Below are 18,456 nucleotides of genomic sequence, written 5' to 3'. Positions count from 1 at the left end.
AAGCTTAGACGCTTGAGTCTTCTTAGAATATGCAGGGGTGAACCACCGGGGCATCCCCAAGCTTAGAGCTTTCACTCTCCTTGATCATATTGCATCATACTCCTCTCTTGATCCTTGAAAACTTCCTCCACACCAAACTCGAAACAACTCATTAGAGGGTTAGTGCATAATAAAAATTCACATGTTCAGAGGTGACACAATCATTCTTAATACTTCTGGACATTGCATAAAGCTACTGGACATTAATGGATCAAAGAAATTCATCCAACATAGCAAAAGAGGCAATGCAAAATAAAAGACAGAATCTGTCAAAACAGAACAGTCCGTAAAGATGGATTTTATTAGGCCACCAGACTTGCTCAAATGAAAATGCTCAAATTGAATGAAAGTTGCGTACATATCTGAGGATCATGCACGTAAATTGGCTTAATTTTCTGAGCTACCTACAGGGAGGTAGACCCAGATTCGTGACAGCAAAGAAATCTGGAACTGCGCAGTAATCCAAATCTAGTATTCACTTTACTATCAAAGACTTTACTTGGCACAACAAAACACAAAACTAAGATAAGGAGAGGTTGCTACAGTAGTAAACAACTTCCAAGATACAAATATAAAATAAAGTACTGTAGCAAAATAACACATGGGTTATCTCCCAAGAAGTTCTTTCTTTATAGCCGTTAAGATGGGCTCAACAGTTTTAATGATGCACTCGCAAAAGATAGTATGTGAAGCAAAAGAGAGCATCAAGAGGCAAATTCAAAACATATTTAAGTCTAACATGCTTCCTATGCATAGGAATCTTGTAAATAAACAAGTTCAAGAAGCATAACGCAACAAGCATAGAAAAACTAGACAAGCTCAACTTCAAGATTTTAAGCATATAGAGAGGTGTTTTAGTAACATGAAAATTTCTACTACCATATTTTCCTCTCTCATAATAACTTTCAGTAGTGTCATGAGAAAACTCAACAATATAACTATCACATAAAGCATTCTTATCATGAGTCTCATGCATAAAATTATTACTCTCCACATAGGCATAATCAATTTTATTAGTAATAGTGGGAGCAAATTCAACAAAGTAGCTATCATTATTATTCTCATCAAGTGTAGGAGGCATAGTATAATCACAATAAAATTCACTCTCCATAGTAGGTTGTACCAAAAGACCACTATTATAATCATCATAAATAGGAGGCAAAGTATCATCAAAGAAAATTTTCTCCTCAATGCTTGGGGGACTAAAAAGATCATGAAAACCAGCTTCCCCAAGCTTAGAACTTTCTATATCATTATCAACAATGGTGTTCAAAGCGTTCATACTAATATTACTACCGAGCATGCAAATAAGATTTCATAGGTTTTTTAATTTTCGCATCAAACAATCCATGTTTTAAATCAGGAAATAGAATAAGAAGCTCATTGTTGTCCATTATGCCAAACTAGTGTAAACAAGAAACAAAAAGATGCAATTGCAGGATCTAAAGGAAATAGCTTCGAGCACAAACACAATGGCGCCGGAAAAGTACTGTTACCTGGAACCGGAGTATGAGTGCCTTTTACCTTTCCTCCCCGGCAACGGCGCCAGAAAAGTGCTTGATGTCTACGGGAGCTTCTATTCTTGTAGACAGTGTTGGGCCTCCAAGAGCAGAGGTTTGTAGAACAACAGCAAGTTTCCCTTAAGTGGATCACCCATGGTTTATCGAACTCAGGGAGGAAGAGGTCAAAGATATCCCTCTCAAGCAACCCTGCAACCACAAAGCAAGAAGTCTCTTCTGTCCCCAACACACCTAATAGGTGCACTAGTTCGGCGAAGAGATAGTGAAATACGAGGTGGTATGAATATATATGAGCAGTAGCAACGGTGCCAGAAAATAGCTTGCTGGCGTGTAGTTGATGGTGGTAGTATTGCAGCAGTAGTAACACAGTAAAAACAGTAAACAAGCAGCGATAGCAATATTTAGGAACAAGGCCTAGGGATCATACTTTCACTAGTGGACACTCTCAACATTGATCACATAACAGAATAGATAAATGCATACTCTACACTTTTGTTGGATGATGAACACATTGCGTAGGATTACACGAACCCTCAATGCCGGAGTTAACAAGCTCCACAATAATGCTCATATTTTAGTAACCTTTAGTGTAAGATAGATCAAAAGACTAAACCAAGTACTAGCATAGCATGCACACTGTCACCTTCATGCATATGTAGGAGGAATAGATCACATCAATATTATCATAGCAATAGTTAACTTCATAATCTACAAGAGATCATAATCATAGCATAAACCAAGTACTAACACTGTGCACACACTTGTCACCTTTACACACGTGCGGGAGGAATAGAACTACTTTAATAACTTTGCTAGAGTAGCACATAGATAAATTGTGATACAAACACATTGCAATCATAAAGAGATATAAATAAGCACCTCACTATGCCATTCATCGGTGAATAAGTATTCTGTGAAATATAGCCTAAGAGACCCACATGGTGCACACACTCGTCACCTTTACACACGTGGGACAAGGAGTCTCCGGAGATCACATAGGTAAAACTCACTTGACTAGCATAATGACATCTAGATTACAAGCATCATCATATGAATCTCAATCATGTAAGGCAGCTCATGAGATTATTGTATTGAAGCACATAGGAGAGAGATGAACCACATAGCTACCGGTACAGCCCCGAGCCTCGATGGAGAACTACTCCCTCCTCATGGGAGCAGCAGCGGTGATGAAGATGGCGGTGGAGATGGCAGCGGTGTCGATGGAGAAGCCTTCCGGGGCACTTCCCCGCTCCGGCGGGGTGCCGGAACAGAGACTCCTGTCCCCCGGATCTTGGCTTCGCGATGGCGGCGGCTCCGGAAGGTTTTCCGTATCGTGGTTTTTCGCCTCAGGGTTTTCGCGACGGAGGCTTTAAATAGGCGGAAGGGCAGCCTCGGAGGGGGCCTGGGGGCCCACACCATAGGGCGGCGCGGCCCCCCTCCGGCCGCGCCGGGGCGTGGTGTGGGGCCCCCGGGGCTTCCCTCCGGCGGCTCTCGGGTGTTCGGATGGTTCCGGGAAAAATAGGAACCTGTGTCTTGATTTCGTCCGATTCGAGAATATTTCGTTACTAGGATTTACTGAAACCAAAAACAGCAGAAAACGGAAGCGGCACTTCGGCATCTTGTTAATAGGTTAGTTCCAGAAAACGCACGAATATGACATAAAGTGTGCATAAAACATGTAGATAACATCAATAATGTGGCATGGAACATAAGAAATTATCGATACGTCGGAGACGTATCAGTGGCCAATGATTTATGTAGGAGGGACAAACATGATAGGAGAGGAGCTATTCCCCGTCGGAGGGGACAAGAAAGACTAGACCAAATAGATAGGAATCTCGCAATTTTGGTAAATAGCACGACCAGCGGAGGAGCTTAGCCACCAGTGACATGATCCTTGCGAGAAGACAATCTTTAGTGATCGATGCATTTTTCTTTCTCTTTTGCCGTTTATGTTAGCTAATTATTTCTTTTCATCTTGCTTGCATAATATGGACAAGCAAATCCATAGGTTTGTGTTTATCTTTTTGAGGTATATTCTGTACCTCTTGATGCATCAGCTGTTTACTGCATTCATATATTGGTACACCAAGGCAGGAACAAATAAAGGGAGTAAGGTAAATTCGTTGTGAAGCCCAAATGTTCCACTCTGTATTTAAATTATGATTCATGAATGATTATACTTGTAATGTCGCGTAATAGTCCTAATTAAATTAACCATCTGAAAAAAACTAAGGCATTGAATTTAGTGCATTTGTTAGTCCATAATATTTTTTCGAAAGATATGTTGCTATTAATACTTCTTAGATAAAAATGCTTATGCATTTCTTACTGATTACGAGATGCAAATTTTGCCGATTGATGGCGTTTTTAGTGTTTTGAAAAACGAAATGCACGGTTACTTGTTATGAATTATTTATGAATTATTTTCAAGATAACGCAAAAGAATTTATGTTTCATTGATTGGAAACAAGACATTAGGGGTACAACCTCCACGGGAGGACACACAAAATACGCATGCACACGTCCGCACGCACACGCACGCACACACACACATACATACATACACACACACAAAGTCGTGCCCTCAAGGACGACACTAAGATGCCTCAGCTGACCAGTCCGGCAATGTAGACCTAGGGTTTTCCCTTGTGCTCGAGGAGGGAGTCCAGTCAGTGTCATGACAACGCCTCAAAGGAGGTAACGACGTCCTCGAGCGTCGTCGTTGACAACACAGGTCATTGCCGCGCGAGTATTTCGCCACGACCTAAGTTATTTCGGGATGTAGGGAGTATTCTTTTTACATATGTTTACGTCCCGAGGAATTATTTCTTTGGTACGCCTACTTATCTACCATTAAAATAAAGTTGGCGAAATATACGAAACATATACCAGCATCGATGCGGGACATGTTCGTGTATGAGTTTGACAACCTGACTTTGGCGGGCGGCGGAGGAAGTTGCGGATGGCGGTTGAGCTGCAGTGTCAACACCCTCTTAGAGGAGGAGTGGCGGGTCGTCCCCGATGCGAAGAAAGATGAATATTTGAATCGGATATGTTTTCAAAACATTCAGAATTAAGAAGTTTTTTTTTTTGTAAAAATGAATTACTATACATGTTAGACATGTTATTTCAGGACCTAGAGAGTATTTTTTTACTGGATTTTTACGAGCCGAGGAAGAACATTTGGTACGTTTGTTTAAGTACTATGACAATGAAGTAGAAAAAATATATGTAACATATATCTAAGGAGCATCGAAGAATATATACTTATTCATATAAAAAAATAGTCGAGTGTTTATTGCATATTCAAAGATGTCAATTATATTGTTATCAAAATATATTTTAAACGATGTAGATCTTATAGTCTCTTAGTTTGTTACAAAAGAAGATGCTCAAGTCAAGTTTTTCTAAATACCGCTAGACATATTTTCAGTGTGTAGCTACATCCATATCTAGAAAAAATTATGTAGCTTAGTTTTAGAACAAAGGAAGTAAGTTCTTTAAATATATTGTGGCGGTTTTCATGCACGTAATTTTTACAGGTATTGTATTGACATGCTCCGAGGAAATATATAGTAGCCGTAGCAACGCACGGGCATTCAACTAGTATTTATAGTAGGGAAGATATATCAGTTGACTCTGGCGCTTACGAGTATAGAAGAAACGGAGAACCAACCTATGATTGGATGGTTATAAGGGTAGTGGCACCCCAAACCACTAGAGTTGAAATCTCGAATTTGACACTTTGGTGTCTCATAAAGGCGGAGTATTCTTCAGTGGGAGGCGACGTTTCCGTCGACAGCGAGGCGTCTGTGGTGATTCGTCAATCTCAAGACCCGTTGAATCAGATCTTCGACACAGTCTCTCGAAGGTGCTCATAGGGGTAGGATATGCGTGCGTTCATAGGGGTGAGTGTGTGCGCGTATGTGTGAGCGTCTTTAATTGTACTGTGTTTCGCAAAAAAAAAGTATAGAAAAAACAAGGAAATCTTTAAAGTCTTCAAACTCTTTTTTCAAAACACTGTCTTGTAATACTTTTCTAAATTAAGGCACCCCTAGAAAAGTGACATAGATACCAAATCACATAGCAACGAGGGCTCTCCCAGAATTTTGTGCACCAATAGAAGTAATCAAGCACATACTAACACCAAAGCCTGGTCGACGTCGTTGGGGAGTCGAAAGTACGAATCACCATTGCCAGGATAAATATTGCAAAGGCAATCATCCTTATCGGTAACCATGAGAAAAAAAACTCCAAAACCAATCTAAGTAAGCATGATCTCGAAGACCACCACATCAAGAAGCTCTCATCATCCAATGAAAGACAGCTACCAAAACTCTAACCTAATCTACTAAAAACACTACTTTTATTAAAATCTTCATGCATAGATCAGATTCTCACACCCCTGCGACCTCAAAAAGACCAGCCATACGAGAGGGAACTAACGAACGGAGGAAGCAGAGGTAGAGTATGTCGCTATCTGGTTTACCTGAGAGTCATGACTACACAAACATGACCAAGATCAGCAGAAGATATTTATTAATCAAATCTCGAGTAATAATAGCACAGGACGTGACGTTTTTTTGTGGTGGAACAACAATCTCATGTCCACAGCAGTTGTGCTTTGACAGTATTCAAAAGATACCTTTCACTGTGTCCAAGTACATGCTTACGAGTACAGCGTTGGTGTTTTATCCATACATAACACGGCAAGACACTGTCATGATGATTGTTCTTGTGCAGATAGGCCTTCAACTTCACAGTAGCCAAAACTGCTAGAACCACGAAAATAGAAAAAATATAACACACAGCAAAATTCCTCGTGTGCAAAAGAAATAATGTTTTTTGCCTAGCAGAATCTGAAGCCACTCACATTGGCTAGAGAACAACAGTAAAATTTTGAAATTATAGGTCTATCTGCTGTGAAAGCTAGCTTGTCATCCTGGGGTGTCTAGCTCTTCTAACTAGGCCTGCGATCCTCCTCGTTACTAGTACACGAAAACCAATCTATCCTACGCTCCCTTGACTTTACGTGATGGAGGCCGTCTGAATATGTTAATGAGATCATCGAGGCCCTGATCAAGAGAAAAATGTGATCTCAGTTACATAGGGAAAGGAAAGCTTCAGATTACGTATAGAGAAATTAATCGAACCATACCCGTGTAGTGATTACAAGGAAACTGAAGAGAACGATTAGATAGGAACCAAGCACCAGAAGGAACAACAGATCAAAAGTAACACTTGCAACCTGTATATTGAATAATCAGAAACTGAATGAGGTAACTTCAATGCAGTACATATCTCGAAAGCAACTTATAAAGTGAGATAAAACATAAAAACTGAAGCAAGTAATCAGTGATTAACCAGTGAAATGACACATCACAAGACATGAAGAAGTGACATGAGGCTTACACCCTTACCTGATATACATTTAAAGTTGATTTTGTTGCATCGTAGAAAGTGAACATGCCATCAAGGACGTCATTTTGAACATGCACATCAGCAGTATGCTCCGATAGTTCCTGCACCAAAACATGGTGTCATGGATCCAATAAAACTGTGAACAAAGTGAACTAGATGGAAGCAGGTATGCAACCTTTTTAAGTGCTGCGATAAAGGGATCATTCTTCTGAAGAAAAGGTGCAACTCGTGGTGTCCGTGAAAACAGATCCAGCCAGGATCGGATGTAGTGAGGACTGATAGCTAAGCTGCTGTCCTCAGCGAAAACATCAATGTTCCTTCCTCTCAATCCATAGATGTGTCTCTGCAGAGAGGTACTATTAGTATATTAGACTTCATAATTATAGAAGTACTGGTTCAGAAAGAGCAAGAGGCAACAAGTAACTTTAGTTCTTCCAATCACTCATCATGGCAGCATTTTGTATACCTAATGTTTTTTTTGCATCCCATTCAAACTGCTAGCTAAATAATATGAAACCATTGTAACATGGATAAATAGCAGAATCTCCTAAAGTGGCATCTCTACTCAGTTAGACAATTGAGTGTAACTGATGCACCAATACAATTACATGAACTTTTCTGTTGGCATATTTCACAACGCTACACCTAAAAATAAAAGCTTCATGCTAAGTGAAAAATCAGTTGAACAGTTATATCAACATACAGGCTACTGCTGTCAATATTTAAACCAAATTTGTAACCAAGCTAAAAAATTAATTGGTCTGTACTTACACCTTTTCCTAGACAAATAAATATTAAATGAATATTTTTTGAAGCATTGAGAATACATGTATAACGGATGTGACCACTTGCCAGCTTTGAAGATTCTTACATGCAACAGACAAATTATACGAAACATCAACACATCCAACTCTGAAGAAACCATTACTTCATCAACATTATCTAACTAGTGTATAAAAAAGTAATAATAATTTCCAGCGTAGATGATGAGCTTACCGCGAGACTCTCAGAAACTAATCTGACAGTCTTCATTACTGACTCAACATCAGCTGATTCTCTGTGACAACAAAACATACAAGTAAAACATTAAAAGCTAGGACGGAGAAAAGAGAATTAGGATGCATGAGAACTTGAGAAGTAACTTGCCTAGTGTCAGCCAGACCACCAGTGCTTTCTAAAAATTCAGGAGGGGTAGACAATTCTGAAAGTGTTAGTGCAGTCACCCTAAACCTCGAGAATTGCTCATGTTCCCATGCTACCTGTAAGATTAGCATGCAGTTTCAGCAATAAATATACGAAATACCATAATGCTAGTGCAGATGATAGGTTGATGTCAGATTGATTATCTGAAATACTAATGGGATACAAAACTACTCATGGATGGTATACAATCCTTCTAAAAGCAAGAACATACTCTAGAGTTTGACACATTAATCTTCTTGTGCTTGATGCCAACTGAAATGCCCATTTCCTTGGAGACATCTGAAAAATCCTGAAAGCAAACAAATTCGGAGTTGTAAATGAAATTTGCAGAGAGCTGAGGTTATGGACCAAAAAGCTTGGAAAAGGCATCATACCTCAAAGATTTGCTTGATGTAAGGATTCTCTGGAGGCTTTGATACATGCATCCAGAGATCACTGCTCCAAGAACCAACACTATTCAAGCAAATTGCATAGTCGATGCTCTCGCGCACACGCTGATCGAAACTTCTAAGCCACTGTAACCAATTCAAAAAACATAGAGCTCTGTGAGTTGAGTAATTGGCGAAGAATATGCAAAAGATTTCCATCATGGCACAAGATGAGCACTAACCTTGCTAGTCCCATTGTAATTGTAGGGTCCACCAGATGTTAAGCCAAAGAGAAGATTAAACTTGCCTCTGGTCTTAGGATTTGAATAGAGGCGTGAAAAAATTCGTGAAATTTCCAGGAGAGCCACTGCTCCACTTCCATTGCTGTCGCTTCCCACAGAAAGTGCCTGAGAAAATATGTATTATAAAAAATATATAACAGAATATCAAAGAAGATTCTCAAAACATTTTTTGGGTGACATACAGGTGCAGCACCAAAAGTATCATAGTTTGCAACTATGGCAATAGTTGGAAGCTGTTCAGCATCACCCTCTCCTTTCAATCCAGGTAACCATCCCTGCAACTCAAAGATACTCAACTCAGGCATGTTGACATCTCATGAAACAGCACGGCACACACTACTAATTTGCTAAATCAGGTAAAGTGTAACAATCACTTCCAGCATATAGCAGCCAATTGTCGTGGTGTATATTGTTTCACAAAGTATCTATGTTACAGTGGATTATAAATAGATTCTGAAGTAGACAGTAAATTTCACATACAGTTTACCTGGATATTTGAAATGGTTGGAGATGACACCTTTTTAGGTTCCGCCGATGGTACTATAAGCTTGTATCTACAAGTCACATGAAGACAATTAAGACCATGCAGGAGGTGGACAATTTAAGTCAACTGTTACAATGCTTATAGTGCAACATGCTGGAAACTCGAGAGTATGATCAGTTTCTATTTCAAGTATTACCCTCCTGTCGATGCAGAGGCCGGCTGGCCAGAAGAGGCAATTTTACGGATATCTGCCAATAGGTCATCCATATTGTCGTCATGGAAAGCGAAATACACTGGAAACTGCATGGAGTAATGCACATGATTTAGGGAAAATATTATATCATATTACAGAAGTAGATCACTGAACAAAGAGGGGGACAGGACATATTTCGACTGGAAACAACAAATAGCAGGAGCAAATCTGAAAGAAAAATGAGGAAACATTATATAATATAAATGAGAGCAAAGCTTCTGATGATGTACCAGTAGCAAGTTAAAGGGTGCATGTTCCAAAACAAAGGATAAATTTGGTTAACAGCTAAGAGTATACTACTCAAGAATTCAAATGCAATACATTTATGTTGAACGACGTAGCCAATTGTCATATAGATTGCAGAAGCTGTATGCACATTTATTGTGTTAAAGCTGACTGTTTGCACTTTGAAGTGCTATATCTGTGGAGCTATATGATATAACTAACTAGCTATTGTAACGGATCATATAAAAATTTCAAGCAAAGGTAGAGACATAGACGGTGAGAAATTCACGACTTACTGGGACTTCTGCATGCACGAGCAGTTTTTCCAGCTCAGCCAGCACGCTCTTTGGTTGCCCCTTGTCATCGCCGTTTACGTCAGCATTCTTAGCGCCGAGGTTTGTCGGGAGCAGAATGAGCAACCCTCCAAGATGCTTTTTCTCCGCCAGGTACTCTGAGAAGTAGGTAATGAAAACGACAATCCGTCAGCAGTACAGACAGAAACCGTGCTATTAATTCAAGCAATTTCCACGTGGCAAACAATTAATACCGTAGGCCAACAATTGAATAAACGTGCTATTTTTTCAGGTGGCTAATAATGAGCATGACGGAACACCATCGTTGACTCATGGCTGCTGCTGTTTAGATGTCACGATTCGACAATTGTAATGCCGCACGAGCGAGTGCTTAAAATTTGGCGAGAGTATGTAACAAGCAAGCCAGGTGATATAACTTAAGGCATACTCCTTGAAGATGATCCGGCGATTGTGATGGCACATGAGTTAGTGCGTAAAATTTGGCATGAGTAAGTAGCAAGCAAGGCAGATCATTACTTAAGGAATGCTTGAAGGGTAAGCATAGAGCTTATCCTGGATATCGTCGAGTTGCTGTAACTAAACAAGCAGAATGTAGCAGCATGGTACAAACCAAAATGCGCCAATACACACCGGCATCTTACGTACGAGATCGGAAAGGACATCGGCAACACTTAGTACGCATCTCGATCCAGCAGGTAGGTATCTAGGCAATGCGAAGCGGCGGCGCGTAGATCGCGCGCAATTCTAGCTAGAGCAGGGCAGAGCTCGTCCGCTACAGCGTTGCTGGTACGACGAGGGGGAGTCGGGGAGTAGGGTTGGGTACCTCGGAGGAAGGAGAGCGGGAGGTCGAGCAGCGGCGCGACGAGCGCGGAGCGGGAGAGGTCGGCGCCGGCGGGGAGCGGGAGCGCGGCGGCGTGGTGGTTGAGCGCGGCGGCGCGCGAGCCGAGCGGGGCGCCGGCGAGGTCGTACTGGATGAGGCGGTAGACGCCGACGGCGGCGGCGGCGTCGCCGAGCTCGACGCAGGCGAGGAGGAGGAGCAGCACGGCGAGCGCGGAGGAGACGGAGGCGAGCACCTCGCCGGAGGGAGGCATGGCCGGCGGCCGGCGGCGGTGGGGTTCTGGAGTCGGGGGCGGAGATGCAGATGCAGCCCGCTGCCGCTGCTGCGTGCTGCCGATCTGATTGGTGTCAGACTCGTCAATCAAACCAAGTCCTCTTCGAGACCTCACCTCTCGACTGGTAGCAGAGGTGGCGGCGTGGGCTGCCTTGGTATTTTGTTTCGCTTCTGGGGGTCGTTTGCATAAAATTTACCATGTGCGATCTGATCGTGGATTTGTATTGATGACATTTTGCATACAACATGTGCGGGTTGCCATAGTTTTTTCTGAAACCGGTTGCCATAGTTGTGATGCGGTGCTTCAACTAATTATTATGGCCGATCTCATGGAACCATATCATGGAGTAACTTAATTTGTAATGTTATTGTCATACTCTCTAATCATGGATGTATCTATATATTAAATCGCGTCTAAATACATTTAAATTTAGTTAAAATTAAGATATCTTGTGTTGGACGCAGAGAGTAGTATCATTTTTTACGCTGATCAAGAGGCATATATTTGTGAGGCCAAATCCAAACGGGAGGATCAAATTCTGAATTCTACGGAAGCGCTAGAAGTCCATAGCGGCACAAAGCATATTATCTAGGCCGTGCCTAATTGTAGTCGAGGTGTCCATCAACTCGTTGGCTTCTCATTATCACCACTACTCTATCTTTACGCAGGATGTATTCTAATCCAAGCGGAGTTATGGGTATTATCCGTCTCGAAGCGAACGCGGGAAAATTGTGCCTAACAATTCACGGTGAGTCGGTGACCCAAGCGTACATCCACAACCAAACAAAGCACGTACAAACATGATGCCATTAAATTCATATTATTAATTTTGCAAGATTAGAACATATCTCGGCCAAAAGTGCTTTTCTAGTTGCAACATTGTTGCTAGGCATAAGTAAATTTTGTAATGCAATATCTTCTTTTCCATGAACTTTTTTTAGATATTTGAATGGCCGATCTCGCATAATTCACGGTATTTTTGTCATTCACTCCTAAACCACCTCCTCCCCTCCCTCGAAAGACCAGAGCTAAGCACCGGATTTTTGGATTCGTATGGGAGGTGATGGATTGGAGGCACGCGAGGCGGCGGCAAAGACATCGAGGATGGAGATGAGGGGGAGAATACAAAGGCCACAATTTGATCAAAGGGTACAAGCGGGAAGGATGAATTTGGTGGGCGTTCGAATCATGAATACTTAGGCAAAGAGATAGTAGCATCTTAGAGTAATGGATGCATGTTCTATGGTGTGACTTTGTGGAGGTCGAGCACTCTTGTAATCGAAAAAAGAGGGCTTTCGTCTCCCAAGATATCTATGTGTTCACATCGTGATGGTGTGTGTTTGCATAAGATCTTATGCAACTATAGATAATAATGCATAAAACTAAACTAGTTAGCAATTACTCTTTTGGATTGAGCATATTTTGGCAGATCTTTTGGGGTTCAATCTATTTAAATTCCCATATAGATGATGGTGGTTCAAGGTAACAAGACTATTAAAGAATAAATAAAGTATTGAACTACACTATAATTTCTAGAGGGAGGTTTATGACATGTATGTACTATTAATTCTCTACATAAAATATTTTATCTTTTTTGCAAAAATAATAATTTTATTGTAGCAAAATAAACTTCTACTACTAGTCGTTGTATTCTTTCGCGAAAAGGATGTCATTAAAAGAAACATCGAACAATACAAAACACCTCAACAAAAACAAAAATTACAATAAAATTCTTAAGATGTCCTTCATCTTCAACCTCCAAACCGTGTCCATGGCACGTCGTCGTTGCCGCTCCTACTGAGCCATCCTGGCATTGTTGGTCGCGGACGAGAAGTAGCCGAACAGGTCAAGAAGACCACATCCGTCCCGAAGACAAATAAGAAGAAACATCTGTCGATGAAGCTCCTTGACGACCTTGAGATCCCCACAGCCATAAGAAGTCCTTGAGAACCACACCACTCCCACATGCTTCTCGACGTCGCCACCGAGATGAGGCTGAAGCTAGGACACTTTATTGGAGAAGACGTCACCGTCACCACCTAAGCGCCACCCCACCAAACTTAAACCCTTAAACCAGGAGAAAGGGGCCCTCGATCTCGCCTCCATGGCCTGAATGCCACACACGAATTACTAGTTAGTGTATTTTGATTTCGTTGGATTCATAGTTAAAAATATATTGTCATTGTTCATGTGTTTATACAGAGGTGTGCTCCGGTGTCCCCCTTCGACTAATCAAGTTGATAGAATAAATAAGTTCATAAAAGAAGATCTTGACTAAGGATGGCAATTTTACCCACGGGTACGGGTACCCGCGGGTACCGTACCCGCATGTGAAGGTCATGGGTACACTTTTATGCCCATGGGTAGTACCCATATCCTACTAGTTCAGTCGAGGGTAGGGTACGGGTATAGCCTCATACCAGCAAGTATATTTATACCCTGTCAGTTTCCTGTCAATTTCTTACGTGACACGTGGTACCCAATGGGTACGGTTATCTGTCGGGTATGGGTAAAATTTTATACCCATGGGCACTGGCGGAGCTATGTAGGGGCCGAACTGGGCCACGGCCCGCCCAGGATTTTGGCGAAAAAAATATTAACTATTATGAACGATAGGCCCAGCCCACCAGAACACCCCATCTGCTCTGGTAGTTGCCTATGTTCTTCCTCGCACGAGTCGTTCTTGGTCGACAAAGAGTGCCGCCAGACAAGCTGAATCCATGGAGGCGCCCCCTGCTAGGTTTAGGAATTTAGGAAGGGAAACTGGGGGAAGAAGAAGAGGCGAAGCAGGGCAGCACAGCAGCAGCTCGCGGCCAAGGGTCGCCGGCTCGCCGCAGCCCGCAAACATGGCCGCAACCGGGCACATACCGGCGGTGCTGTCCGGAGGTCCAACAGCCGACGCTGGGACGGCTACCAAATCAAGCACGTTCTCTTCCCTAATGTCTCCATCCAGCATGTCCCTAGATTTAGCAATTTCACAATTTTATAGTGTGGATTCATATTGGAATGTTAAATTTGATTTCAGTTTTACAAATTGCCATGGGGAAAGCCACAAGAAAACGATATTTCTTAAAAAGAAAAGGAGATGATAAAGTGAAGTTAGTCAATCAGATCATTAAACAATGAAAACAAAAGATTTGAGTAACACTAATGTTTAGTGGGGTGGTATGTTTGAGAATGATTTTTTTGTGTTCTCTTCTAACCTGGCCCGTCCAAGAATTTCTTCGTAGCTCCACCACTACCCATGGGTACGGGTATGGGCAGAAGTTTGTACCGTTAAATATGATATTACTCTATCATGTTCATATCCTATCCATTGCCATCGTCAATCCTGACCATCAGTTAAGTAGGCTAAAGTTTGAAGAGGAAGGGCACGGAAGCAAACGGCTCTCTTGTTCTTGAGAGCAACACTGGTAGAAAAAGAGGCTTCCGTCCAGCCCCATTAGTCGCGAAAATATAGGAACCGCGACTAATGGAGTCTTTAGTCGCGGTTCGGGAGGCGAACCGCTACCAAAGGCCTGGGCCCAGGGCGCTCGGTGGCCAGCTGGTGCACGTGAGGGGCTTTAGTCGCGGTTGGCCACGCCAACCGCGACTAAAGGTTCCCGAAGGCCTTTAGTCGCGGTTGGCCAGGCCAACCGCGACTAAAGCCCAACCCCTGCATATACCGTTCAGCCCACTGCACTTAGCCATTTGGTGCCACTTCTCTTCACAAACTTCACAAGGGGGTGTTAGGTTTGCTTTTGGCTCCTCTTATGCACACAAAGTGTTTGATGAAATGCCCCAAGAGCATGAAACAAACATGATATGAAGTGTCGGAGCCACACTTGAGCTTCCTCATTTATTTTTTCCTCCTCGATCGCGGTTAGCAACTTGAACCTTTCATATGTGTCATTGATAAAATATGCATGTGTGTAGTTCATTGTTTAATTTCTATTGTTTGTAGCTAGTTAGTTTAACAAATGCATGATGGTTAATTATATATTTTATATTATAATAATGCAGATGAATCGGCAATGGATGTACGGTAACCGACTCTCCGGCGAGTTCACTACGGGTTTGAAAGATTTCCTCGTAGTGGCTAATGCGAACAAGCGAAGGGTTTTGTTATCTGTCCATGTGTTGATCGTAAGAATCGAAGGGTTACTCTTCCTCAAGAGAAGTTCACCTACACCTGCTTCGGCACGGTTTCATGCCAAGCTATAATTATTGGACCAAGCATGGAGAAAGAGGGGTTATAATGGAAGAAGATGAAGAAGGGGATGATTTCATCGATGAAAACTATCTTGATCATTTCGGTGATACTTTCATGGAGGATGCTGAAGGTGAAGGGGAAGGTGAAGGGGAAGAAGAGGCACGTGATGAGCCCGTTGATGATCTTGGTCGGACCATTGCTGATGCACGGAGACGTTGCGAAACTGAAAAGGAGAGGGAGAATTTGGATCGCATGTTAGAGGATCACAAAAAGTCGATGTACCCCGGATACGATAATGGTCTGAAAAAGCTGGGCTGCACACTGGATTTGCTGAAATGGAAGGCACGAGCGGGTGTAGCTGACTCGGCATTTGAAAACTTGCTGAAAATGTTGAAGAATATGTTTCCAAAGAATAACGAGTTGTCCGCTAGTACGTACGAAGCAAAAAGGTTGTCCGCCCTCTAGGTTTAGAGGTTCCGAAGATACATGCATGCATCAACGATCGCATCCTCTACCGCGGTGAATACGAGAATTTGAATGAATGTCCGGTATGCACCGCATTGCGTTATAAGATCGTAGGCGATGACCCTGGTGACAATGTTGAGGGCGAGAAACCCGGGAAGAGGGTTCCCGCCAAGGTGATGTGGTATGCTCCTATAATACCACGGTTGAAACGTCCGTTCGGGAACAAAGAGCATGCCAAGTTGTTGCGATGGCACAAAGAGGACCGTAAGTCGGACGGGGAGTTGAGACACCCCGCGGATGGAACGCAATGGAGAAAGATCGACGAGAGAGTTCAAAGATTTTGCAGCCGACGCAAGGAACATAAGATTTGGTCTAAGTATAGATGGCATGAATCCTTTTGGTGAGCAGAGCTCCAGCCATAGCACCTGGCCCGTGACTCTATGCATCTACAACCTTCCTCCTTGGTTGTGCATGAAGCGGAAGTTCATTATGATGCCAGTGCTCATCCAAGGTCCGAAGCAACCCGGCAACGACATCGATGTGTACCTAAGGCCATTAGTTGATGAACTTTTACAGTTGTGGGGCAGACCTGGTGTCCGTGTGTGGGATGAGCACAAAGAAGAGGAATTTGACCTACGAGCGTTGCTTTTCGTAACCATCAATGATTGGCCTGCTCTTAGTAACCTTTCGGGACTGTCAAATAAAGGATACAATGCATGCACGCATTGCTTACATGAGACTGAAAGTGTACATTTGCCAAATTGTAAGAAGAACGTGTACCTTGGGCATCGTCGATTTCTTCCGAAAATTCATCCAGTAAGAAAGAAAGGCAAGCATTACAACGGCAAGGCGGATCACCGGCCGAAGCCTGCGGAACGCACTCGGTGCTGAGGTATTTGATATGGTCAAGGATTTGAAAGTCATCTTTGGAAAGGGTCCCGGCGGACAATCGGTTCCGAAGGGAGCCGACGAGCACGCAGCCATGTGGAAGAAGAAATCTATATTCGGGAGCTAGAATATTGGGAAGTCCTAGATGTCCGCTCCGCAATCGACGTGATGCATGTTACGAAGAATATTTGCGTGAACCTCCTAAGCTTCTTGGGCGTGTATGGGAAGACAAATGATACAAAGGAAGCACGGCGAGGACCGAGCAACGTTTGAAAGACCACGATGACCGGCATCCGGAATGGTTTCAAGGTCGTGCGAGCTACGCTCCGACCAAAGAAGAGAAGGTCATCTTTTTTGAATGCCCGAGCGAGTATGAAGGTCCCGTCCGGATTCTCGTCCAATATAAAGGGAATAATAAACATGGCGGAGAAAAAGTTCCAAAACCCGAAGTCTCACGACCGCCACGTGATTATGACGCAATTGCTTCCGATTGCTTTGAGGGGCTCCTGCCGGAAAATGTTCGAGTAGCCATTGTGAAGCTATGTGCATTCCTCAATGCAATCTCTCAGAAGGTAATCAATCCAGAAGTTCTACCACGGTTACAGAACGATGTGGTCCAATGTCTTGTGAGTTTCGAGTTGGTGTTCCCGCCATCCTTCTTCAATATTATGACGCACCTCCTGGTTCACCTAGTCGAAGAGATTTCCATTCTCGGTCCTGTATTTCTACACAATATGTTCCCCTTCGAGAGGTTCATGGGAGTATTAAAGAAATATGTTCGTAACCGTGCTTGGGCCGGAAGGAAGCATCGCCAAGGGCTATGGAAATGAGGAGGTAATTGAGTTTTGTGTTGACTTTGTTCCTGACCTTAAGCCGATTGGTCTTCCTCGATCGCGGCACGAGGGGAGACTAAGTGGAAAAGGCACGATCGGAAGGAAATCAACGATATGTATGGACGGCCATTCTATGACTGAAGCACACCACACAGTTCGACCAATTCCAGCTTGGTGGCTCCGTACTTTGAGAAACACAAGAATATTTTACGCTCGGACAACCCGGGGAAGCCTGAATCCTGGATTAGGAAGGCCCACATGGAGACTTTCGGCAGTTGGTTGAGAAAACATTTAATGAATGACAATGATGTTGTACATCAGTTGTACATGTTCGCCAAGACACCATCTTCGACTATAACGACTTTCCAAGGGTACGAGATAAGTGGGAATACATTTTACACGATCGCCCAAGATAAAAAGAGCACCAACCAAAACAGTGGTGTCCGCTTTGATGCAGCAACCGAGAATGGGCAAAAGGTCACATATTATGGTTACATAGAGGAGATATGGGAACTTGACTATGGACCCTCCTTTAAGGTCCCTTTGTTCCGGTGCAAATGGTTCAAGCTAACAGGAGGTGGGGTAAAGGTGGACCAGCAATACGGAATGACAATGGTGGATTTCAACAATCTTGGTTACCTTGACGAACCATTCGTCCTAGCCAAAGATGTCGCTCGGGTTTTCTATGTGAAGGACATGAGTAGCAAACCGAGGAAACGGAAAGATAAGAAAACGATCGAGTACATCATGCGATGATCCAAATTGCCACATTGTTCTTTCGGGGAAAAGAAACATCGTGGGAGTGGAGGACAAGACGGACATGTCGGAAGATTA

The 18,456-nt window shown here is 42.8% G+C and overlaps 1 protein-coding gene across 1 annotated transcript; it reads right to left on the bottom strand.

Moving 5' to 3' along the window:
• Window positions 1–6,202: 6,202 nt before the first annotated feature.
• Window positions 6,203–11,223, bottom strand: LOC124685260 (nicalin-like). The gene is made up of 14 exons (XM_047219594.1): window positions 10,956–11,223; window positions 10,115–10,269; window positions 9,537–9,640; window positions 9,344–9,410; window positions 9,039–9,131; window positions 8,797–8,961; window positions 8,561–8,701; window positions 8,398–8,475; window positions 8,130–8,242; window positions 7,980–8,040; window positions 7,159–7,326; window positions 6,983–7,084; window positions 6,721–6,810; window positions 6,203–6,637 (listed from the first exon to the last, which is right to left on the bottom strand). The coding sequence occupies exons 1-14, from the start codon at window positions 11,221–11,223 to the stop codon at window positions 6,575–6,577; spliced, it is 1,668 nt and encodes a 555-aa protein (XP_047075550.1). The 3' UTR covers window positions 6,203–6,574.
• Between the last annotated feature and the right edge of the window lie 7,233 nt (window positions 11,224–18,456).

This window comes from Lolium rigidum, chromosome 1 (genome assembly GCF_022539505.1).
Source record: "Lolium rigidum isolate FL_2022 chromosome 1, APGP_CSIRO_Lrig_0.1, whole genome shotgun sequence".
NCBI lineage: Eukaryota > Viridiplantae > Streptophyta > Magnoliopsida > Poales > Poaceae > Lolium > Lolium rigidum.
The sequence above is the reverse complement of the archived record's forward strand: the minus strand, read 5'-3'. Positions and strand labels throughout refer to the sequence as shown.

Excerpts from the sequence above, each read along its gene's own strand:
- LOC124685260 (XM_047219594.1), bottom strand. The coding sequence starts at position 11,223 with ATGCCTCCCTCCGGCGAGGTGCTCGCCTCCGTCTCCTCCGCGCTCGCC. Across the intron at positions 8,962-9,038 it reads ATACTTTTGGTGCTGCACCT|GCACTTTCTGTGGGAAGCGA; the intron begins GTATGTCACCCA and ends ATATTTTCTCAG. Across the intron at positions 7,327-7,979 it reads TAGTTTCTGAGAGTCTCGCG|AGACACATCTATGGATTGAG; the intron begins GTAAGCTCATCA and ends ACCTCTCTGCAG.